Below are 20,565 nucleotides of genomic sequence, written 5' to 3'. Positions count from 1 at the left end.
GATCTTTATGGTGGTTCCAATGGTCAATGCTTTGCTCCCCATCCATTAGCCAGCTGTCAGGACAGTGAGTCTAAATATTCAACCTTCTCCCTCTTCCTCCTGCATGTGAGCCTCCGTTGCAGCTTCCCTGCTATCCACTGCCTTCAAGCATCGCAGGGAAACTTAGCCCACGTTAGTTCCTGTGTGGCACCACAACTAGACCACACTGTTCACTACTCTGTGACTCCATGCGTCCTCCATGCCTGGACTGTCCCTTCTACCAACTAACTTCTACCTGGGTTTCAAACCTCAGTGTGAGGCCTTTGGGGGACGCCTCAGTGCATGGTTGAAGCTAAGCTTGGTGATTCTCTGACCCCACTCATAACAGTATTCATATCATTCTGACTATAACTGCTGGCCTGTCTCAACCTTTTTTATTTTCATAGTCAACCCCATTGCTCTTACAGAAAAGAGTTGACTCACAGAGCAGAACTCTTCATCTTCAGCCCATAGTTATGTCTAGAAAACAACAGACTACTCCAAACAAATGGACAACACAGAAAGGACCCTTACAAAGTAAACACAATTGTGCAAATAAAAGTAAAATCAGGAAAATATCTCCTAGAGAACAAGTCTATAAGAATGTAAGAGGGAATACACAAAAGAGGTGCCAAGTCACCTCTAAATAAGTAGACTTCTAAGTAAAGACAACAATCCCCAGAGGAAAGGAGACCAAGGCTTTAAAATTGAAAGGGCCTGGGGCTGGGGATTTAGCTCAGTGGTAGAGCGCTTGCCTAGGAAGCGCAAGGCCCTGGGTTTGGTCCCCAGCTCCGAAAAAAAGAACCAAAAAAAAAAAATTGAAAGGGCCTGCCAGATGCCACACAGGATGAATGAAAACCCAAACCTAGATACATTACTAAGACATCCCCACACACTCAAGACAAACAACTCGCAGAAGGAAAAAAAGTGCAGGCACACTACAGAGACACAGCTTCCCACAAACAGACTGGAAGCAAAATGATAATGGAGAAACAGAAGTTTTGGGGGAAGTTATTTTCAAGTTACAAGTCTCAGGTAAACTATCAGTCATAAGTGAGGGAAAAATAAAAAAGACCACAATGACATATAAGGAGCCAAAATACTGGCATTCACATTCCGTTCCAAACATTTGTTATGTATTGCAACAAAACTAGAGGAAAACCAGCAAAAAGATAAGACATTTTAAGAAGATTAATTACTACCAGAAGTCTATCAAAACAAACAAGATAAAATGAACTAGAAAATATAACCGAGTATTTCTCCAAGGAGGAGAAACAAAAACTTTATAAAAATATAACAATGTAAACACCAGGTATCGTGAACTTTACTAATTTATGGCGTGTAAGACAGTTATGCTAGGATACTGTTCTTCACATTGTAAAAGTGTTTTGACGTCGGATATATATAGGGAACATATGTGTTTCACATTCTGCATAGTCCTGACCTTAATAACGTAACCAAAAAGCAAAAGCTAGGTGTTAAATACAGAAGAAAACTCAATGTTTTAGTTTTCACAGTATAAAAATGAGTAACAGTTCTTCAGACCAAAATGGAGAGTGGATAAAATCAAGAAATTGAATTGTCGGAACAGAAATGGGAGGTTGCAGGATGTTTGTGGGTTATCTGGTAGACTATAAGGATTTGCAATGATGTAAAAGTCTGAAACTAAAGGAAAATGGTGAAATGGAAATCAGGGTGGGTTTCACAGAGTTGAACTCTCACCCCTCACAACAAAGCTGTAGAAATGCCAAAAATCAATGGATCAGGAAATTCAGAAACACAAACAAACCACAAACTCTCACCTTGCTCCTCCTCTCAGAGTTTTGTGTCTCTGACTGAAATGGCCCAGGGAATTTTTAAATACATGCAATGAAAGGTAAGCCTTTTTGGACCTATTAAAGTTTATTATAGACTAGACATAGACAATTATTACAATGGATTGAGTTTTTAAAAATTCCTCTGGACACCTTCCACAAATGTTTGCCACAAATGGCCCCTTTCCTCTTAAATGAGCATCAGTCTAAAGACGCCTCAGCCTCATCCCTTCATTAGCCCTCCTGGTAGACAAATGCTCGGGACCAGGGAAAGGTACCGCTCTTAAAACCTCAGAGGATCCATTAGATGGGGTAGAGGCCTGGATTCTGGCCCTGCCACTAACCAGAGGACATCTGACAAATTCCAGTTTGGGTAGAATCTCTCTGATTTTTCAATGTGGATAATTTTTAAGTCTTCAGTTGAGCTCAGTTAATCAAAGCAAACATGACTGTGTACTAGTGATCCAAGAGAAACTGTGGATTAGGCTTATGCAAGGCAGTCAAAGGCCCATCACTTGAAAACTACCCTGCCTTTGGGGTTAAGAACTGGACCCCAGTGAACTATGAGCCCTGAGAAACTCTGGGCAAACTGCTTTGTTGTTTTGAATCCCAGTATTTCTCAACTAAATTCGAGACTCCTGAGAGCATCCAGCTCACAGGTGGGCCAAGATGACTGAACAGTGATTGCGTGTAACAGGCTTCAGATGTTGCTCCTGAACAGGAAGCGCTCGACGAAGGCCAGCGACAGTTGTGGGTTTTCTCTTTCAATCCCTTTCTCTGTGACTCTACTAAAGCAAGGGAACAGAAGCATGACAGAGTGAAATGTGAAGAAAAGGGACAGTCCCCTTCACAGGTGCTCATCCTACATGGAAATGGCTTCAGGCAGAAACCTGCCAGCCATCGGTTATCATTATCCAACTTTCCAGGCGGCACAGACAATGATGATTCGCAGTGACAGGGTGACAGTCTCCATGGTGATGTAGCTCCCTACAGCTGTAGCCCAGATACCCCCTGTCCCAGGTAAGTGGGCCACTGAGCTGAGGAAGACCAGTTCCCTTCCTAGAAGGACTCAGGCAAAGAACATCTGAAAACAGTCTACAGCCGTGTGTTGCAGTCCCCATGGCTGCCATAGCTGTACCTGGAGCCTCAGAAGGCTGGGTTCCCAGAGGCCTCTTTGGCCTCCGATGACTTACTGAGGAGAAGCTTAAACTGTTGGCACAGTCGCAGCAGCTAAAGTTCCTAGGCCACATCAAACAGGGAGGAGCGCCCAAGGACTTCCCTCTCCTTCAGCACTGAAAAACTTCACTCCTGCCACAGACACTGAGAGTGTCCCTCTGTAAACACAACCTGGATGTGTGACTCAGGAAAGATGGGCTGCATGCCAACTCTGGGTTACTCTACCAGGGATCAAGGGGCCTCACTCGGAAATATTTCTATAAAAGACACGCAGTGGGGGCGGGGCTCAGTTCAGCGGCCAAGTTTGTGTTCTTCGTGTACAAATCCTTAGATTCAATCCTAAGCCTGGAGGGCTGTGGGACTTAGTTTAGAACCCACAAAGACCCTAGGGCTTTCCTTCTACGAGTGTTAGCCCCGCGTCTCCACCACCGCCTGCCCCTATCCCCTTGCCAGGGTAACCCTGGATGCTCCCTCTCAATGGTCTACAGTTCCTGTGCTATGCTCTGAGTCTCTGTGAGGTATGCACCAGGTCATCTCTAGCATCACGGCAGTGCTGAAAGGGAAGGAATTTAGCACACGTTCAAGGAACTGCACTTGAAGATCTTCCAATCACGCACTTTAAACACACCGTGCTTATCTCTAGCTGTACTTATCTCCGGCTTCCTTGCTTTGGGGGAAAGTGCAGTAGATAAATCTTTTTAAAGACAAACATTGCTGTATATATATGCCTTTATTCCCAGTAACTGGCAGGCAGAGGCAGGGGGAATCTCTCTGAGTTAGAGGCCAGCCTGGTCTATAAAGGGAGTTCCAAGCCCAGCAGAGCTACATTGCAAGACCCTGTCTCAAAATGAAGACAAATGTTTAAGTTTCTGTTGTAAAAATGTAAACAATTGTCATAGAGTCAACATGACACTGTGTAAGTATTTTTATACCCATCCAAAGTGATACAAAGGGCTTTGGTTTTGTTTGTTTTGTTTTTAAGAGCCATTTTATGAGTCAAATTATACCCTGAAGTCATCAAAATAACCATAGTTTATTTACAAGTTTGATCTTGAGCCCAGCCCGGCAATCACACAGCTGATGAACCCCCACTCTCATAGTGACCACTGCCCTTTTCAAGTCACCACTTGTGGTTGATAAAGAAGCTGAATAAACTGCTGACAACAGCAAAATTCCAGTCACTTCTGACACCCAGAGCAAAGCAAGCAAACGCAGTCAAGGAAACAAATCTGCAAATTGGTATTTGCTGCCCTCTGGTGGTCGGTTCTGGGGAGATTCCACACGGGAGATGGAAAGTGCATAGTTCATGTAGATATAACTCCCATCTCAGAACCATCTAAGCTAAAACCATCATCCCACCAGAGTTCTCAGCAACAGCAAGTCCTGGTACCCTGCTCTCCATGTGGTGTGTGTGTGTGTGTGTGTGTGTGTGTGTGTGTGTGTGTGTGTGTGTGTGTGTGTGTGTGTGTACATGGAAAAGGAATAACACTGCCCAAGCAGCTGCTTCCTCTATAAAGACAGCTAATGAGTGAAAAGCCATGGATTTCAACTCCCTGATGGTGCTCTCTGAGAACAGGTAAGCAGTAGGCTCGACATTAAAAGAATATGTGTCTGTTGAATTTCTCTCTAGTTTTAGCAAAACACACACCATGCATGTTTAGGACATTGACATAGGCACCCACTCCCTCTCAGCTCTGCCCTCTTAGGCCAAGTTACATGAATCTTATCAAAGGCTGTCAACTCTAACCAAGCCCCATTCAGTATAGTTCCCATGCAAGATCTCACAGAAGCAATTGTACTTCCAAGCTCTCTTTCCAGATCTCCAACTAGGGTGTGGGTTCTCATGTGATACCGAGAGATAGGTTATTTTCTCTACTGTGTTGCACAGATTCCATTAACCACTAAAACGTACAATAGGGCGGAGGGCAGAATGGATAGGTGAAGGGAGGGGAGGAGAGAGGAAAGGATGGATGGATGGGCAAATCATTATGTATGGAAGGCTGTATTGGTATCTTGGCAAATGGTTAAAAAGATAGAATAATATAAAAATTGATGGGTGGAAGGTATATGGACAGATGGACATGTATGTGGGTAGGTTCCGGACAGGTGAATGAATTGATGAGTGCTAGATAGGCAGAAGGATAAATGGAAGGACAGTAAGAAGAGAGGGGGAGGCCAAAGGTCTTCCATGGCATTTAGCATTTAGTTAAGCCTTGCACTGAGACTGAACAAAAGTAAATATTCTGTCAATAACAGTAAACTCTCTGCTGGAGCAAGACCCAAGGGATCACTCCATCACCAGCCCACTTGGGGGTTAAAGGATCCTCACTGACCCATGACCCATTCAGGAGATTCCCATTCCCTCAAGCTCTTCTTAGAATCAGGTCTAAGCACAGTCATCCCAAGACAGTGCCCACCAATGGGGGGGCCAAACGCAGTTTGGAGAAAACGGAGTCAAGTCCTTCCTTGGACCCTGTCCCAGTGCTCACCATCGATGCTGTAAGCCCAGGAGAGCTGTGGGAAGCCCCCATGAAAGCACTCTCCCCAACTCCACTGTCCCTGTGTGTCTGGGAGGTGGAAGAGGCTGCTGCCATCTTTCCTACCACACGGTTTTGTTTTTGTTTTTGTTTTTGTTTTCTTTTAATGATTTGAAGAGGCTCCATTCAGTCTCTGCTCTTCAGTCAAGAGGATGCACTTCACTGTTTCCAGAAGGGTGCCCAGATGGCATGACTGATGTTGTCTGCAGTCCCTCAGCCAGCAAAGCTCATTCACAAATTCCTCCCACCACCCACACTTGGTCTGAGCATCCATGCCAAGGGTGAGCTTGTGTTACTGCCCCTCTTTGTCACCCTTGTGACCTCAGATGCACTTTTAATAATCAGTGTACTTGAACTTGGCCTTATGAGCTTCCACATACCTGTCAGACTAACAGTATGTGTGTGATGTTTTTTGGTATATATGAGTACACGTGCAAGCCCCTATATATGTGCGAACTCCTCCAGGTCTGACAGCAGTTCTGTTTTGTTTTGTTTTGTTTTGTTTTGTTCTGTTTAGAAATAAAGAGACTCTGGTTTCTGAGGTCATGTGAACAGAATGGAAACCCAGAGAAGCTGGATCCTGAGTCCTGCTCATAGTGGCCTCACTATGGCATCTGGAGCAGACACGACATTCCAGCTGTTTCCATTCATGTTGATTCCACCCAGTAATCTCACCTGACAACCTTACATAGGGTACCTCTCTTTGCCTAGTTCAGGGCTGGGCCCTAGGGTGAGGGAAGGAGGCAGAGATGGTTCCCAATAGCTGCACTCTTGACTGACAGCCTGTCAAGGAGTACCCTTTGTGTCCTTTGGCATGTATATCAGCCTGCTAAGGTAGTGAAACAGACCAAATAACTTCAATAGCAGACATTTTCCCCCTCATTCTGGAGTCTAGAAGTCCCAAACTGAGGTGCCAGTGGTTTACCAAAGCCGCTCCCACTTTGTCCTCAAATGACCTTTCCCCTGTGTGCAGACACATGGAGATCCCCAGTAGATACCAGTCTTAGCAAATTTGGGTCCTTCTCCTGTGAACCCCGTTTCCTTTGAGTTGCCTCTTTGCACACACAATGCCCAAACCCAGTCAATCCTATTGGGATTGGTCGTACCTTCTGAATGGAATTGTGACCCATCTTCCAAAATTCACGCGGAACCCCTGGATCCCAGTGTCATTCTTGCAACATTTTGTTAGTTATAACCAAAAGCACACTGCAAGGGGAGCTACCGTGTCTTAGAGACAGGCAGCACTGGGGTCGTGTGCAGGCCTGGCATTTCTGAAGAAGGCTCAATTTCAACTGCTTAGAAACGAATGTGAAAATGAGTCACGTAAAGATGAGGGGGGAATCATTCGTGGCAGAGCATCATTTGCGAGCACCACGCCCACAGTAAGGAAATGCAAGGTGCATCATCAGGAAACGGGGCCAAATGGGAAGAAGGAGATCAGGAGTAAGAGGTCATATAAGACCCTCAAAAGGAGATGAGAACTTGGTTCTTGAGCACTAGAAGGTCACGGGGGTAGGGGGGACAGGATGACTGGGACAACGCTAGGCAGGTACAGCTGTGCCTGCCTGTCAATACAGGCATTCTCAAAGAGCAAACCCTGCCTGTAGCATCCCCTTACCCCAGACAAGACACTGCTGGGACAGGGTACAGCTCCCATGTCTCCTTTGGGGAGAGGCCTTGACAAGTAGGGACAACATGTCTTGTAACAAAACATTTCCCTTATGCAGAATCAATGGAACAGGATAGGTTGCCTCTTGTTTATATCCGCACTTCCTCTGCATCCGCCCTCAGTGCTGTCCCCACCTCCCTTACTTGGCGGGAAAGTCTTCCCAGCTGCGCTACCCTCAAGTAGGCTTTGAAGGCCCTTTAAGCCTCCCTCCCTGACTCCCTGCCCCAAATATCTTGGTTTCTTTTTCCTCCTGTTTTTCTTGATCATTTAATTGAGCCTGGCACTTTGGGCACGAAGGAGAGGAGGGCTGTTGCGACAAACCTTTGAGAGCAATCTCAATGTGCTGAGGAATGTCGTGGAAACGAGAGATAGTCATGAAAAGTCAGACATCTGGGCAAAGTTTGAAAGCACTGGGCATGCCCAGCCTTGAGCTAATATCATCGTGAACAGCCTGGGTGACAGTTTCCTAATCCGTCAAGAATGCACGCAGGAGGGAAGGATCCATTTTCCATTCATCAGCGACAGCAGAAGGATCGGAAGCATCTTAGGTTTCAGCGGAGGAAACACCAGTCCTTCGTCCTTCGTCTGAGCTGCCGGGGAAGTGGAGCTTCAGAGGGGGTCTCTCTGAAACATCTGCACTGGGGACACTCACTATGCAACACAGCCACTGGAAATGCCATTCACTGGGCAGTATTCACAAAGTCCAATCCCATCTGGACTCTGTAAAGCATCCCTCTTGGCCTGGACACTAGTTGGGACCTTGAATGCTGGCCCCCAAACCGTGTGTTGACAGTTTGGTATCTAGCCTGTGTCACTGATCATGGAAGGCTGCAGTCTCTTCAGAATCCGGGGTGGAGGGAGGTAGGGGTGGTAGAAGGAAGCGAGATCACTCTGGATGTGCCCTTAGCAACACTGTGAGCTCAGCCCCAGAGCCGGTTCATCTTGACTGCCGACTTGACGAGATTTAGAATCACCGTGTAAATAATACTCTAAGCGTGTCTGCAAGGGGTTATCTAGATGAAGTTAACTGAGGAGAGGAAATCTATTCTAAATGTGAATAATATCCCAGCGGAGATTCTGGACTGGATAAGAATGGGAGATCGAGCTGAGCACAAGCCTCTACTACCCTCTGCCTCTTGACTGCAGACAGAGTGTGGCCAGCTATCTCCTGCTCCTGCCACATCCCCTCCCCTACCCCTACCCCCCATGCTAGCCATATATGCTGGAAATGTGTAGCTAAAAGAAACCCTTCCTCCCCTCAATCTGCTTCTGATCAGCTATTTTGTCATAGCAAGAGACAACTGGTACGGATGCTTCGTGTTTCTCTTTGCTTCCCAGAGACACCATGACCTGAGGAGCCTCCTTGGGCATGTCCTCAACCCATAATGCTTTAAAGCAGCAGGATGCCTGGCCATGGGCTAAAACTCCATAACTTTTTTCTTTCCATAAGCCAATTGCCTCAGAACTCCTCATACAGCAACAGAAAGTTGACTAGCACACTGGATAATCTCATTGGCTGACAAGGTCTATTGGGCAGAGCAGTGGACAATTCTAGTTCTGTTGTTTATTCTAGATACCCAAGAGCCCAAGGCATTTCAGATCGCACTACTTGGAAACAAGTTTTGTAGGCATGGGAGTGACCATTTATTCCTTGTCAATTTCTGTTCTGCCAGTAATAGCAGAAGCAGGGGTTAGAACCACATTACTGACAGTTTAGCACTCTTAGCCCTTGCCTCTTACCTCACCATCATCATCAGTTCCATTTTATTGATGAGAAAACCAAGGCTCAGAGAGGACTGATAACTTCCCTACAGCTTCACTTGTGAACACATGAGATAAGACTGGGATCCAGCTCCTCTGAGCCCACACGCCTCTTCATACAGCTAGCTACCCTGACAGGAACAAAGAACGCATGCTAGTCATCAGACCACCCAGAAGGAACTATGGCTCTCCAGATCCACTGGGTAATCAGTGCTAGCCCCATAGTAATGTTCAGCAGAACAGAAAATGAAAACATGAAAAAAAATCACCCATCAGTCTCCCCTCCTGGAGCTGCCATCCCTCACTGTACATGTTTTAAATAAGACAATCTCTCTTTTGTGATTCTGCTGCTTTTCCAACTATGCCTAGCAACACAAATCTGTGATGCAGATGGATGGATATAGTCTCAAGGATGCAGAAATATTCTATACTCGTCATCAACTGGCCCTCCTCAGCATATAACGAATATCTCTGGCCCCATTATATTAACTGTGGTTTAAGAATCTTAGCATCTGACACCGTTACTCATTCTGGAAATAACAGACAGTGAAGTTCAATGAAATCAGAGCTGACTACCTTCATGGCACCCATCGCTTGGAAAGTCACTGCCAGTCTTGAAGGGGTCAGTATGGCCAGCATTGCATTGAATCTTGCACTCTTGCTTTGAATAGGTGAGTGGTATTGTCCATCTGGAGTCACAGAACCTAACCTGTGAGGAGATATGGACGCAGGGTGAAAAAAGATGTTGGGATTTAACATCACACAAGCATGGCACTACTAGATGCGATATTGTATGACTCCCATGTAAACACAGAAGTGGGCATCCTGAAAGCTTCTTGCAAGAAATGCTGGGAAGGACTTGTGGAAGGTAAGAAATGCTGGGAAGGACTTGTGGAAGGTAAGAAATGCTGGGAAGGACTTGTGGAAGGTTAAGAACAGGTTCTCCACCACTGCCAGCCTACATGAAGTAGCAGCTCTCCAAAACCAAACCAAACCCAGTGGCTGCATGTGCAAACACATGCTTGCTTGCTTTTTAAAAAAAGAATGAGATGCAATTCCCATCCCACAAAATTCTCTTGTTTACAGCATTTGGATTTGGTGGGTTTAGGGATATTCACAAGTTTGACAACTGTTATTATTCCTCAATTCCCAAATTTTCATCACGCTAAGAGAAACCTCGCACCATTAGAACCACCTGCACCCACTAGTCCTTAGGAACTGACTTTCTGTCTTTAGGATCAGCCTAGTCTTTTCGTCAATGGGATCAAATTATAATATTTATTTGGGTCTGGCTTCTTTTACTCAGAACAAGGATTACTCACCTACACTCTAGCCTATATCAGTATTTCTTACTTTTTTATGAATGAATGGTTTACCATTCAATGGGTATACCAGATGTCTTTTAGCATTAATCAGCTAACAGATGTTAGAGCTGTTTCCACTTTAGGGATCTTATGAATAACTATGCTATGAACATTTGTGCTTAAGTTTATTCAAGACAAATAGATGTACACATTTCAATGAACACATGGACAATGTTTATATGTGTGTATATATACATGTATATGTATATATGTATGTATACATGTTCACACACATATACAGATGTACACATGTATCTGGAAATAAAACTATTGGGTCATTTAACTTCAAAGTTTTTTAAAAGATTTATGTATGATTTATGTATATGTGCTGGCATGAGTTTATGCACACTACTTGAGTACAGGAGCTCACTGAGGCCAGAAAAGGGCATTAGATCCTCTGGAACTGGAGTTACAGACAATTGTGAGCCATTGTGTGGGTGCTGGGAACTGAATCTGGTTCCTCTGTTCTCGACTGCTGAGCCATCTCTCCAGTCCAAACTTAAAACTTCTGAGGAACCGCTAAGTGACTTTCCAAATCTATGAAGATATTTTGTAACAATATGAGATGGTTCTAATGTCTCCAGCAGCACTTAGTATTGTCTCTATGTTTTGCCATAGCAATCCCAAAGGGTGCAGAATGGTATGTCGCTGTGACTTGACAGTAGTCTCCCAATGACAGTGGTAGTATTGCGATTTCTTTTATGCTTTACTAGTGATCTGAATATATTCTTTGGAAAATGTCTATTCATATTTTGTTTGTTAACTCTTTCTCTATCTTGATTAAGTAGGATAGTTTCCCATTCTGGATTCTAGGCCCTTATGATGTATTTCTTCATTCTTCATTATGATGTACTTCTTCAATTCAAAAGATTGTTGTCGCTAAGTTTTTAAAAATTTTTATAAACTCCAATTGGCCTACTATTTCTTTAGTTAGCTGTACTTTTGGTGTCATATTTATAACTCACTGATGAGACCAAGGTAACTAAGTGTATATATACCCCAGTTGTCTTGTAACTGTATGTTGGGTAGTATGAGATAAGGGTCCAGCCATTTGTTGAAAAGACTATTGTTTCCTCTTTGTCTTGGTGCTCTGGAGGTCTAGGAATTATCAACAAGCATGAGGATTTATCTATAGACTAATCTACTCCATTATCCATACAGCTACCCTTATGCTAGTGCCATACAATCTAGATTATCACAGCTTTGTCACAAGCTTTCAGATCCAAGTGTGATCCCTCCCACTCTGTTCTTCTTTATCAATATGGCTTTCTTTTATTTGGGTTTTCCTATCACTACATATTAATTTTAGGATGAGTTTACTAGTTTCTGCAAAAAAAAAAATGAAAATGGCAGCCGGCATTTTAGAGAGACTTACAGAATTATTTATCTACACCTATTAACTAGTTCACTTCCTAGTCACTGGTGAACCAAGACCCCCTAAAAGACTGCTCCTTCAAAACCCCATATGGCCACTGTTGTTCTCTAGTGGTGGGGGGGGCAACTTAAATGGTAATGAAACAATGCTATAAATCAAATCTTGCTTGTCAAAGTAACGCATTACCTACAAACAATACAAGCCAACTAGCATTCTTTTTTCTATCTAGCTGAATTTGATCTTTTAGCCTCGACTGCATTTGGTGATCCCCTAGCATTAACCAGTTGTCATTTGAGGCTGAACCAACACTAAGCTCTGATTAAGGTGATGGGATATGGGGAGCCACCCATTCTAAACCTCTTCCATCCCCCAGATCGGGTGATGCTGCCAAGTGCCTAGGAAGTCGACATGCACCTCTGGGGAAGGCTGACGGGCCTCAGACTGACCTCCGCCAGCACTGGTGGCTGCTGACTTTCCAGGACATCTGTCTTCATTGTTTCTGTTCTATCAACAACAGTTCATGGGGTGGGAGACAGACAGAATTTTGTACATTCTAAGTTTGTTTCCCACACGGTTTTCTTTGACTTTTGTAATCAACTACAATTATTTGTGGACATGAACTTGTAAGTAGCAAAGCTAAGTAAAGGAGAAAATCCACAGCAAGCCAAAAAGGCAGTTTATTTATGCCCAGATTTCCGGCTTGACCAGTGATTTAAGTACAGCTGTGGCTCAGGATTTACAGCTCACAGGAAACACAGCTGAGGCACTGAGGTAAGTGCTGTTTCGTAGGATATATGAAAAGCATCTTTAACCCTGACTGCCACTGTGGATCTTACCAGAGAGAGAACCCTTCACCACACTAATTGACTTTGACCGCCCTGTGATCGCCTGGGCATTCCCTCCAGGTGATTTTTTTAATAGAGTACTTTATATTTATTCTTTAAGAATTTCATTCACACATACTATGTGTTTTGATTATATTTGAAAGGTGGTAATCATAACTTTTCATATCCACAAAGGAAGCAAGGAGTTCATCAGTTTTTTTATTATTGCCAAAATCTAAGTTAAATACCCAATAACAAGAGATTGGGTACATAATTTATAGACTATTTAGCATAGTACTTTGGAATGTCTGTTATTTAATGTCAGATGGAAATTACCAGTTCTGAAAAGAACAGAATCTATCAATGGATATTCTGTTAAAATTCTAATGTGGATCTCCTTTTTTTGACATATTGCCATAGAGGAAAGTCTAGGAATGTCCATTAAACTGTAACAGTCATTACATATGACCAATGTCATGTTGGAGCATTTAACTTTTTCTCTATTTGCTTACCTACTTTTCCCAGTTAGTTGTGGAAACACTCAGAGGTTCACTACTTGATCTTGCAATCAGAGAGATTGCAAAACTCGGCGCCTTGTTTGAGGGAACAAGCAGGTCATCTATTCCGATATTAAGGAGAAAACTACTCACTTATCCAGCATGTTCTCTCTTGGAATCCGAACCTTGTCAAATATCAAAATTCCATTATCCACACCATTCAGACCTGGAAGAACAGAATTAAGACAGAATTAAGCAGATTCAGGGGAAAGCTCTGCACCATCCCAAAGACGGGCTCAGCTACTTCTTGGCCCAAAACATAAACCTTAAACATTTCCAGAACTGGAGGTGCTCTTTCATTAGGGGACAGAGTAAGGATGCTGTCTGTTTGTTCTGGGGAGGTGGTGGGACCTGACTCAGACTCACCTAGCCCATCCTCAACCCCCACCCTAAAAGAGAATGAAAAACAATGACGTGGTTTTCCTTGTTCGAAGCCCGCAATGTGCTAGGCACTCGGGTTTGGGGTCTGTTGGAGCACATTTTCCTCCCCAGCAGCAAACATCATTAAAAGGAGAGAGTTCAGGCTAACTGGGGAGACATCTCAGAGTTTAAGAGCACTTGTTGCTCTTGCAGAAGACACAGGTTCAGCTCTGAGAACCCACGTAGTGGCTCACGACCATCAGCAATTCCGGTTCCAGGACCTTCTGACCTCCCTGAGCACCAAACACACCCGCTCGGTGCATGGACATGCATTCAGGCAGAACACTCGTACACATAAGATAAAACTTAAAACGAAATAAATAAACAGGAGTTAAAAGGCAGTGCTCCAGGTAAGAGAAAGCATGGAACACTGAAGATGAGTCAGCCTCTGCACACACACAGCTCCTGCTTCCTCCCCTTCTGGACTTCCTCAGACATGGATGAACTCGTGAGCGTCAAGGATAGAAGACATGGGAACCAAAGCAGACTTTCTGAAGTTGCCTGTGTTTTCAACGTGTGGCATGACTTCAAAAGCAGTGGCCTGTCCCTCTGCTCTCACAGCACTTGCCAGGGCCCACACTCAGCAGCAGGGGTTGCCTATACCAAGAGTGGACTGAGGCTATTCCTGTACTGTCCAGTGCTATGTCTCCCCTACCCCTTCCTCTCTTTCTTCTCTCTTTTATCCTTAACTCCTGTATTCCTTTCTTTAGCTGGCTTCACCTTGGAAACCTGGTTTCACTGAATGCTATGGGATGAATTGTATACCTCCCCCTACCCCATTCATAGATTGAAGTCCTAAGCCCATATCTGTACTATGACCTTGTTTAGAAACAGGTGTTACAGAGGCAGCCAAGTTAGAATGAGGCCATTAAGGTGGATGCCAATATAAATGAAGAGTCCTTATAAGAAAAAGAAACCTGGAGGTAGATGGGAGGCTACATGCTCATGTGAAGGTAGCATTCATAAATGGAGGCAAGAGTCCTAGACCAGAACCTTCCGTTGCCCCTGTCAGAAGGAGTCAACCCTGGCAACTCCCTCATCTCGGACCTCTATCCTCCAAAACTGTGAGGGCCCACTTGTGTTAGAAATGTCCTGGGTCAGTCACAAACATCAATCTGGAGGTGAAGAGGCACCAGAGAGCTGTAGCCTGCCTTAGGTACAAGGAGAGAGAAGTTGAAGCATCCTTTGTAGACACAGCTTCCTTGTCACTAAGCATCTGAGAAGCAGGGAGATAGCATCAACGCATGCTCTCCTGAGAGATGGATCCACCAGCATGGCTTCCTGGAGATGAAGGCGGTTAGATCCTCCTTGACTGTGGTGAGGGCCAGAGAACAGACAACATGCACAAAGAAACCCAGAGGAGGGTCACCTGAAAACTCACCTTCTTTGTACATCATGTCAATAGCTGTCACTCCAGGGTACAAGTTTCCATTTTCATCCCTGATAGGAACAATGAAACAATGGGGCCCTAAGGAAGGCACAGAAACAGACCCTCATTAGATTCTCCATTTTTCACTGCTGTTGAGACTCCGTCTCACTGTGTAACCCTAAATGGCCTAGAACTCACCACATAGGCCAAGGTGGCCTCTAATTCAAGTTGATCCAACTGCCTCTGCCTTCCAAGTGTTGGAATTATAAGAGTAAGCTACATAGCTGGCCTTAGACTCTCCCTCGTAAAGAATAAACCTTCAAGCTGGGCATGGTGGCATGCTTCTTTAATGATCACTTTTGGGAGGCAGAGGCAGGAGGGTCTTTGTAAGTTTGAGACAGCCTCGTCTTCATTGAGAGTTCTAGTTTAGCAAGGATTACACAACAAGACCCTGTCTCAAAATAGATAGATAGATAGATAGATAGATAGATAGATAGATAGATAGATAGATAGATAGATAGATATAAAAAAATAAAAACCTTATGCTTTCTCTGGAGCAATATGAAGTTATTTTACTCTCCAAATCCATTAAGTACAATGCACGACCCACAATAATGACTAATGTCAACAGGCAATAACAAATTTGATCATCACTTTATATAAAAGATAAAGTTAGTAGTATATATTTTTGCAAGATAAAACTGGCTCTGTGAGGTGCATTTTCTGTATGAAATGTTTTCTCATCTGTATGCTACAGATGAGAAAACAGCAGTAGCAAAGAGAATTCTTCCAGTCATGTTGGTAGCAAACCTTGAGACTTTCCCTCGATGATGAGCTGGGCGAAGACAGCAGCATAGTTCCCATGCATGGCGTTGCCAATGTACATCTTCTGGGCGTTTTCACATGGCATGTCAATCACAAACTCCTGCACGGAAGAGTGAAAACCACAGTGCTTGCCTCCGTGTGGCTCATTCCAACCCCTAGCTCAACACAATAAATACCATAACAGGGCTGTGTATCAGGGAGAGATGTGAAGGCTCCTGGGAAGCCATTGCCTTAACTTTGTACTGCTTGGTCATGAGTATACTTCAACTCCACCTTTGCTTTGCTTGCAAGTGGATATTAAAGAGTTTAGGGAGTGGGGAGGTTGTGCATAATTCAATCAGGAAAAGAAGCATCCAGTGTTCATTCTTCATTCATTCATTCTATTCCAATCTCGCTATTGTTTCAATGCATTGGTATTTTTTTCAATTATCAATTTTTCTCATCCAACTATGCTATACTGAGATTTCCACTTTTAAAGAACCCAACATCAAAACCCTTACAAGACCTAGATGTGATGGCATAGGACCCAACCCCAGGTACTTGGTAGACTGAGGCAAGAAAACTATAAATTCAAGGACTGCCTGAACCTCGCAGTGAATTTAAGGGCAGCCTAGACAACTTAGCAAGGGGCCCTTTCTCAAAATAAAAATGAAGGGACAAGGTTATAGCTCAGTGATAGAATGCTTTCTTGGTTCAAGGCACTGGGTTTAATCCCCATGTCCCCCCACCTCTCTTACACACACACACACACACACACACACACACACACACACACACGGGAGACGGGGGAGGGTGGCAGTGGTAGATTTAGCTCTCCACACACTCCTTACCCTCAAACACCTCACCAATGAGGTGCCCATGAAAACGTTAGGAACAGCCCAATGATCTGGGGCCCTGAATGGTTTGTCCCAGAGTACACACATGTATGTTTCATTTTGTCTTCTGCTTCTAGATAAATCTGAGTTCTCAAGCCTTCCACTATTGCACAGACCTGGCCAGCCTGAAGCCATGATGAGTACTTAGTTTAAATAGTAACCAACTCATCAGAAGCCAAAGCCATGTGTTTGGCTGTAAGCAAAGCAGGTGCCCAGGAGCTATTCCTGGCATTGCTTAGTATATCACCCCCGAATAATTTTAATTTTGATTTTTAAAAGGGAAGAAAACAGCCATCAAAGCCTTGGACTGGCTGTCTCAAAACCTGCCATGAACATTTTGCTAGTCAGTGAATAAAATTAAGTCCCCCAATGTCCCAGGCAAGAGTCATGTGCCCAAGTCCCTGGAGTAGAAACACTTGTAAAGGAGTTGTCTTCTGAGGAAATCTTAGACGGCCCTGTGCAGTTTGTCGCAATAACATAGCCAACAATTCCAAGTCCAAATACCCTGAAACTAACCCTGGTCTGAAGAAACGGCCACAGCAGCAGGGTTTGGTTTCAGCCTCTGCTCAATCCCAGGATTCTCTTTCCTACTGTCTGGAAACCAATACCAATATCCCACTGAAATTCTGCCTTCGAGGTTTGGTTCTCCCCAGACTTGTTCACCACACAGGTTACCCTTAAACTTCTCCTGAAGAAGGTACTGACCACATTGCCAGTTCTGAGTACAGGGTACCTATGATAGGTCAGGGGCCCAGAGGAAATGGCAGAAAATGAAACTAACCATTTAATTGGAGTTGACAATGTAGAAGATATGATTCAGCTAAACCAACATGCTCTTGGTCACATAAGGATTATATCCGATTTCAGATTATAAAGTGTATAGACTGTGCTTTCCCGTTGGGCCAAGAAATACAGTCTTGAGGCCTAAGAAAACAATCTCTGACATAAGTTTGTACAGGAAAACCTTTAACATGTGCAGAGGCTTTTCAGAAGAATACATGGACGAGTTGAATCATTTTAAGAGACGTCTCTCGAGATTGCCCTTGGCTTATCTGACCAGTCAGGGCTTCTGAAAGGGGGAGCAACTCGAGGCCACATGCAGTGACCAAACAACCTGTGTGCATGAGGGGGAGGGGAAAAGGAGCCCTGGAAACACCACAGGGCTGCCAGGGGAGAAGGCGGGAGGCCACCCGTCCTGTACACATCTGATACACCCCGGGGAAAGGTTTGTCACTTCTGGTAAGAAGCTTGCAATGGAAACTTTGTATCAGCCAAAATACTGGAGTTAAAACTGTAATCTAAACAATGCCCAGCATGTGTGCTGGTTACAATTATGATTACTTGAAGACGAACAAAATGGTCAGAGTTGCAAACACTAAGAAATGTTTTTAAAAAATCTTTTTTTAAATAGGAAAGTAGAGGGCTGAAGAGTGGATTCAGTGTTTCAGAACAGACTGTGCATTTGCCAAGGACCTGAGTTAGCTTCTCAGTACCCATGTCAGAAAGCTGCCAGCCTCCTGTAACTCCAACCCTAGGGAGCCATCATCCCTGGACTCTGAGGATACCTACACTCACGTTGTACACATACCCACAGACACAAAATGAAAAGGTAACCCTTTTTTAAGTAAGACACTTGTTTAAAGCCTAATGATCTGATTTCAATTCCTGGAATGCATATGAAAGGAGAGAACAAAGTCTGGCAAATTGTCCTCTGACCTCCACATTAGTGTGTAAGTGCGGAGGTGTCCTCTGACCTCCACATAAGTGTGTAAGTGTGGAGGTGTCCTCTGACCTCCACATAAGTGTGTAAGTGTGGAGGTGTCCTCTGACCTCCACATAAGTGTGTAAGTGTGGAGGTGTCCTCTGACCTCCACATATGTGTGTAAGTACGGAGGTACATACATGTGTACTGCATGTACCTGTACACCCAATCAATCAGTCAATAAATAAATATATAAATACATATAAACTAATAAAATCTGTAAAAAGCTTTGGCCAAAATCTCATTTATTTGTGCTGGTTAGCATAGAGTTTAAAAATAAAATTCCCTCTTACCTCACAGCTAACCATACAACTGGTTAATCTATTCCCCTACAAATGAAAACAAAAGACCCAAAACCCAAAAAATAGTAAGGGAGAGGAGGGAGGTTCATCTAACATGCTGCACTGCTTTCAAGAGGAAACGAAGGAGAACCATGAATCCAAGGGGGAAAGACACACACATGCGCGCGCGCACACACACACACACACCCCACTGTGTCAGTTCCCTACCCCCCAACTCCTGCTTCCCTCCAGGCAGAAGCTTATGACTGACTTGTTCTGTCTCCCACCCACTGGGGACCCAGTGCTCACCATCCTCCTCATCTACAGCTCCCCTGCTGGAAAGGGGGAGCTGCAGAAGCCCATCAGGTGACCACACTTACGCTGTTTGGGGAAAATGGGACCATGGCAAGAAATTATATTTTGTTGAGAAAAAAATTGCAAGAAGAAACAAGTAAGAATTGTGGGTTGTTATTCCCTTACAGTAATGATTCCAAGGTCATTTCAATATCACAGCTTGGGAAAAGAAAAAAAAAAAAAAAAAGGCCAGCCAAAACTCACAAGATCCCAAGTCAATAAGTCGTTGCTTGGGGAAAAAGAAGCCACACTCTTAAAGGCAGTTCCATTTCAGCCTAAGATCCCTCATTAACTCTATCAATACAGGCTCCTAGTCAGGTTCCTAACCTCTGTGAACCTCAGTTTCCCTGTCTGTAAAATAGGGACAAGAGTCCACTGGCTGGTTATCTCAGTACTTAGCTTAGTGTCTACCTACCACTCAAGTTCTCAACTAGCAGGAACTGCTTAATCAATGAACATGCAATCCTAAACACTGGCCATTCATCCAATGAGAATTCATCAGTCAAGAAAACTTGCTTTTAGAAAAGTCCTGGTTCAGAAAGGCAAATTTGGAGGAAATGGAAGACTAGAACTAGACAGACACTTGTGTAATGTCCCTATCCCTCCCAGCTCACAAACAGGACTACACACATTAGAATTTATTGACCCCTTTAGAGTCCTTAGGAATACACAGTACCAAGTAAGAAACCACAAAGAGGGTTAAGACAAACAGTAGCTTTCTCTATTCAGAGTAGTTCAGTAGTAGAGAGCTACAAAGAATTGCTTCCACATGCTTTGGTTGTCGTCTATTATGAGGCAAGACATTAGGGTTAGAAGGTCTTGACCAACATGTTTGTTGGATTATTAAGTAGGGAAAAGAGGGTTAGCAAGATGGCTTGCCACCAAACCTGGTGACCTGAGTTCAAGGACCCATGTGGTAGAAGGAGAGAACTGATTCCATCAAATTGTCCTCTGACCTCCACATAAATGCTGTAACACATGCAAACTCATACACACACACACACACACACACACACACACACACACACTAAATAAACAAACATTCTAAGGAAAGGGAAAGGAAGAATGGCAAAAATAGAAGCAAAAAGACAAAATGAAAAGAAAACGTCAGAGTTCATCACATGAAGAAAAAGGAGGAAAAAAAGACACTGCAATGCCTTCAGGTGATGTAATTCACAGTTAAAAACACCACACACCATAGGGGCTGGGAGATGGCTCTGTGGGGAAGAGTACCTGCTGCTCAAGTGTGAGGACTTGAGTTTAAGTCCCCAAGACCTAGGTAAAAAGCCAGGCATGACTCTACATGCCTGTAACCCCACACTGTGAGGGGGAAGAGAGAGCAGGATCTGACTGCAGCCTAATTCCATCCAAATTCGGTGACAGACCCTGTCGTAGGGGAATACAATGGAGAGTGATCAAGTGGGGCACTCCACGTCTTCTGGCCTCCATATGCACAGGCACATGTGTACACGTGTGCACATACACCACACACACCCACACAAACACACACAAAAAGAACATTGTGTAACACAATTAACTGGCCATCTATCTCCATGCATCCCACATCACTGGATTGAACACATT

General features: G+C 44.1%; 1 protein-coding gene across 2 annotated transcripts in view; it reads right to left on the bottom strand.

Annotated features, from left to right (window-relative positions):
* Acoxl (acyl-CoA oxidase-like) overlaps positions 1–20,565 on the bottom strand; it is a 305,952-nt gene that overhangs the window by 238,583 nt on the left and 46,804 nt on the right. For both annotated transcript variants that reach the window (NM_001106508.2, NM_001415677.1), the window contains 4 exons: positions 15,695–15,809; positions 14,897–14,983; positions 13,189–13,261; positions 9,552–9,684 (listed from right to left, as the gene is read on the bottom strand). In NM_001106508.2, coding sequence (NP_001099978.1) covers positions 9,552–9,684; positions 13,189–13,261; positions 14,897–14,983; positions 15,695–15,809 — 408 coding nt within the window. The remainder of the gene's footprint in view (positions 1–9,551; positions 9,685–13,188; positions 13,262–14,896; positions 14,984–15,694; positions 15,810–20,565) is intronic.

Source organism: Rattus norvegicus, chromosome 3 (assembly GCF_036323735.1).
Source record: "Rattus norvegicus strain BN/NHsdMcwi chromosome 3, GRCr8, whole genome shotgun sequence".
Classification (NCBI taxonomy): Eukaryota; Metazoa; Chordata; class Mammalia; order Rodentia; family Muridae; genus Rattus; species Rattus norvegicus.
Note: the sequence above shows the minus strand (reverse complement) of the source record. Positions and strands in the feature narration are given on the sequence as shown.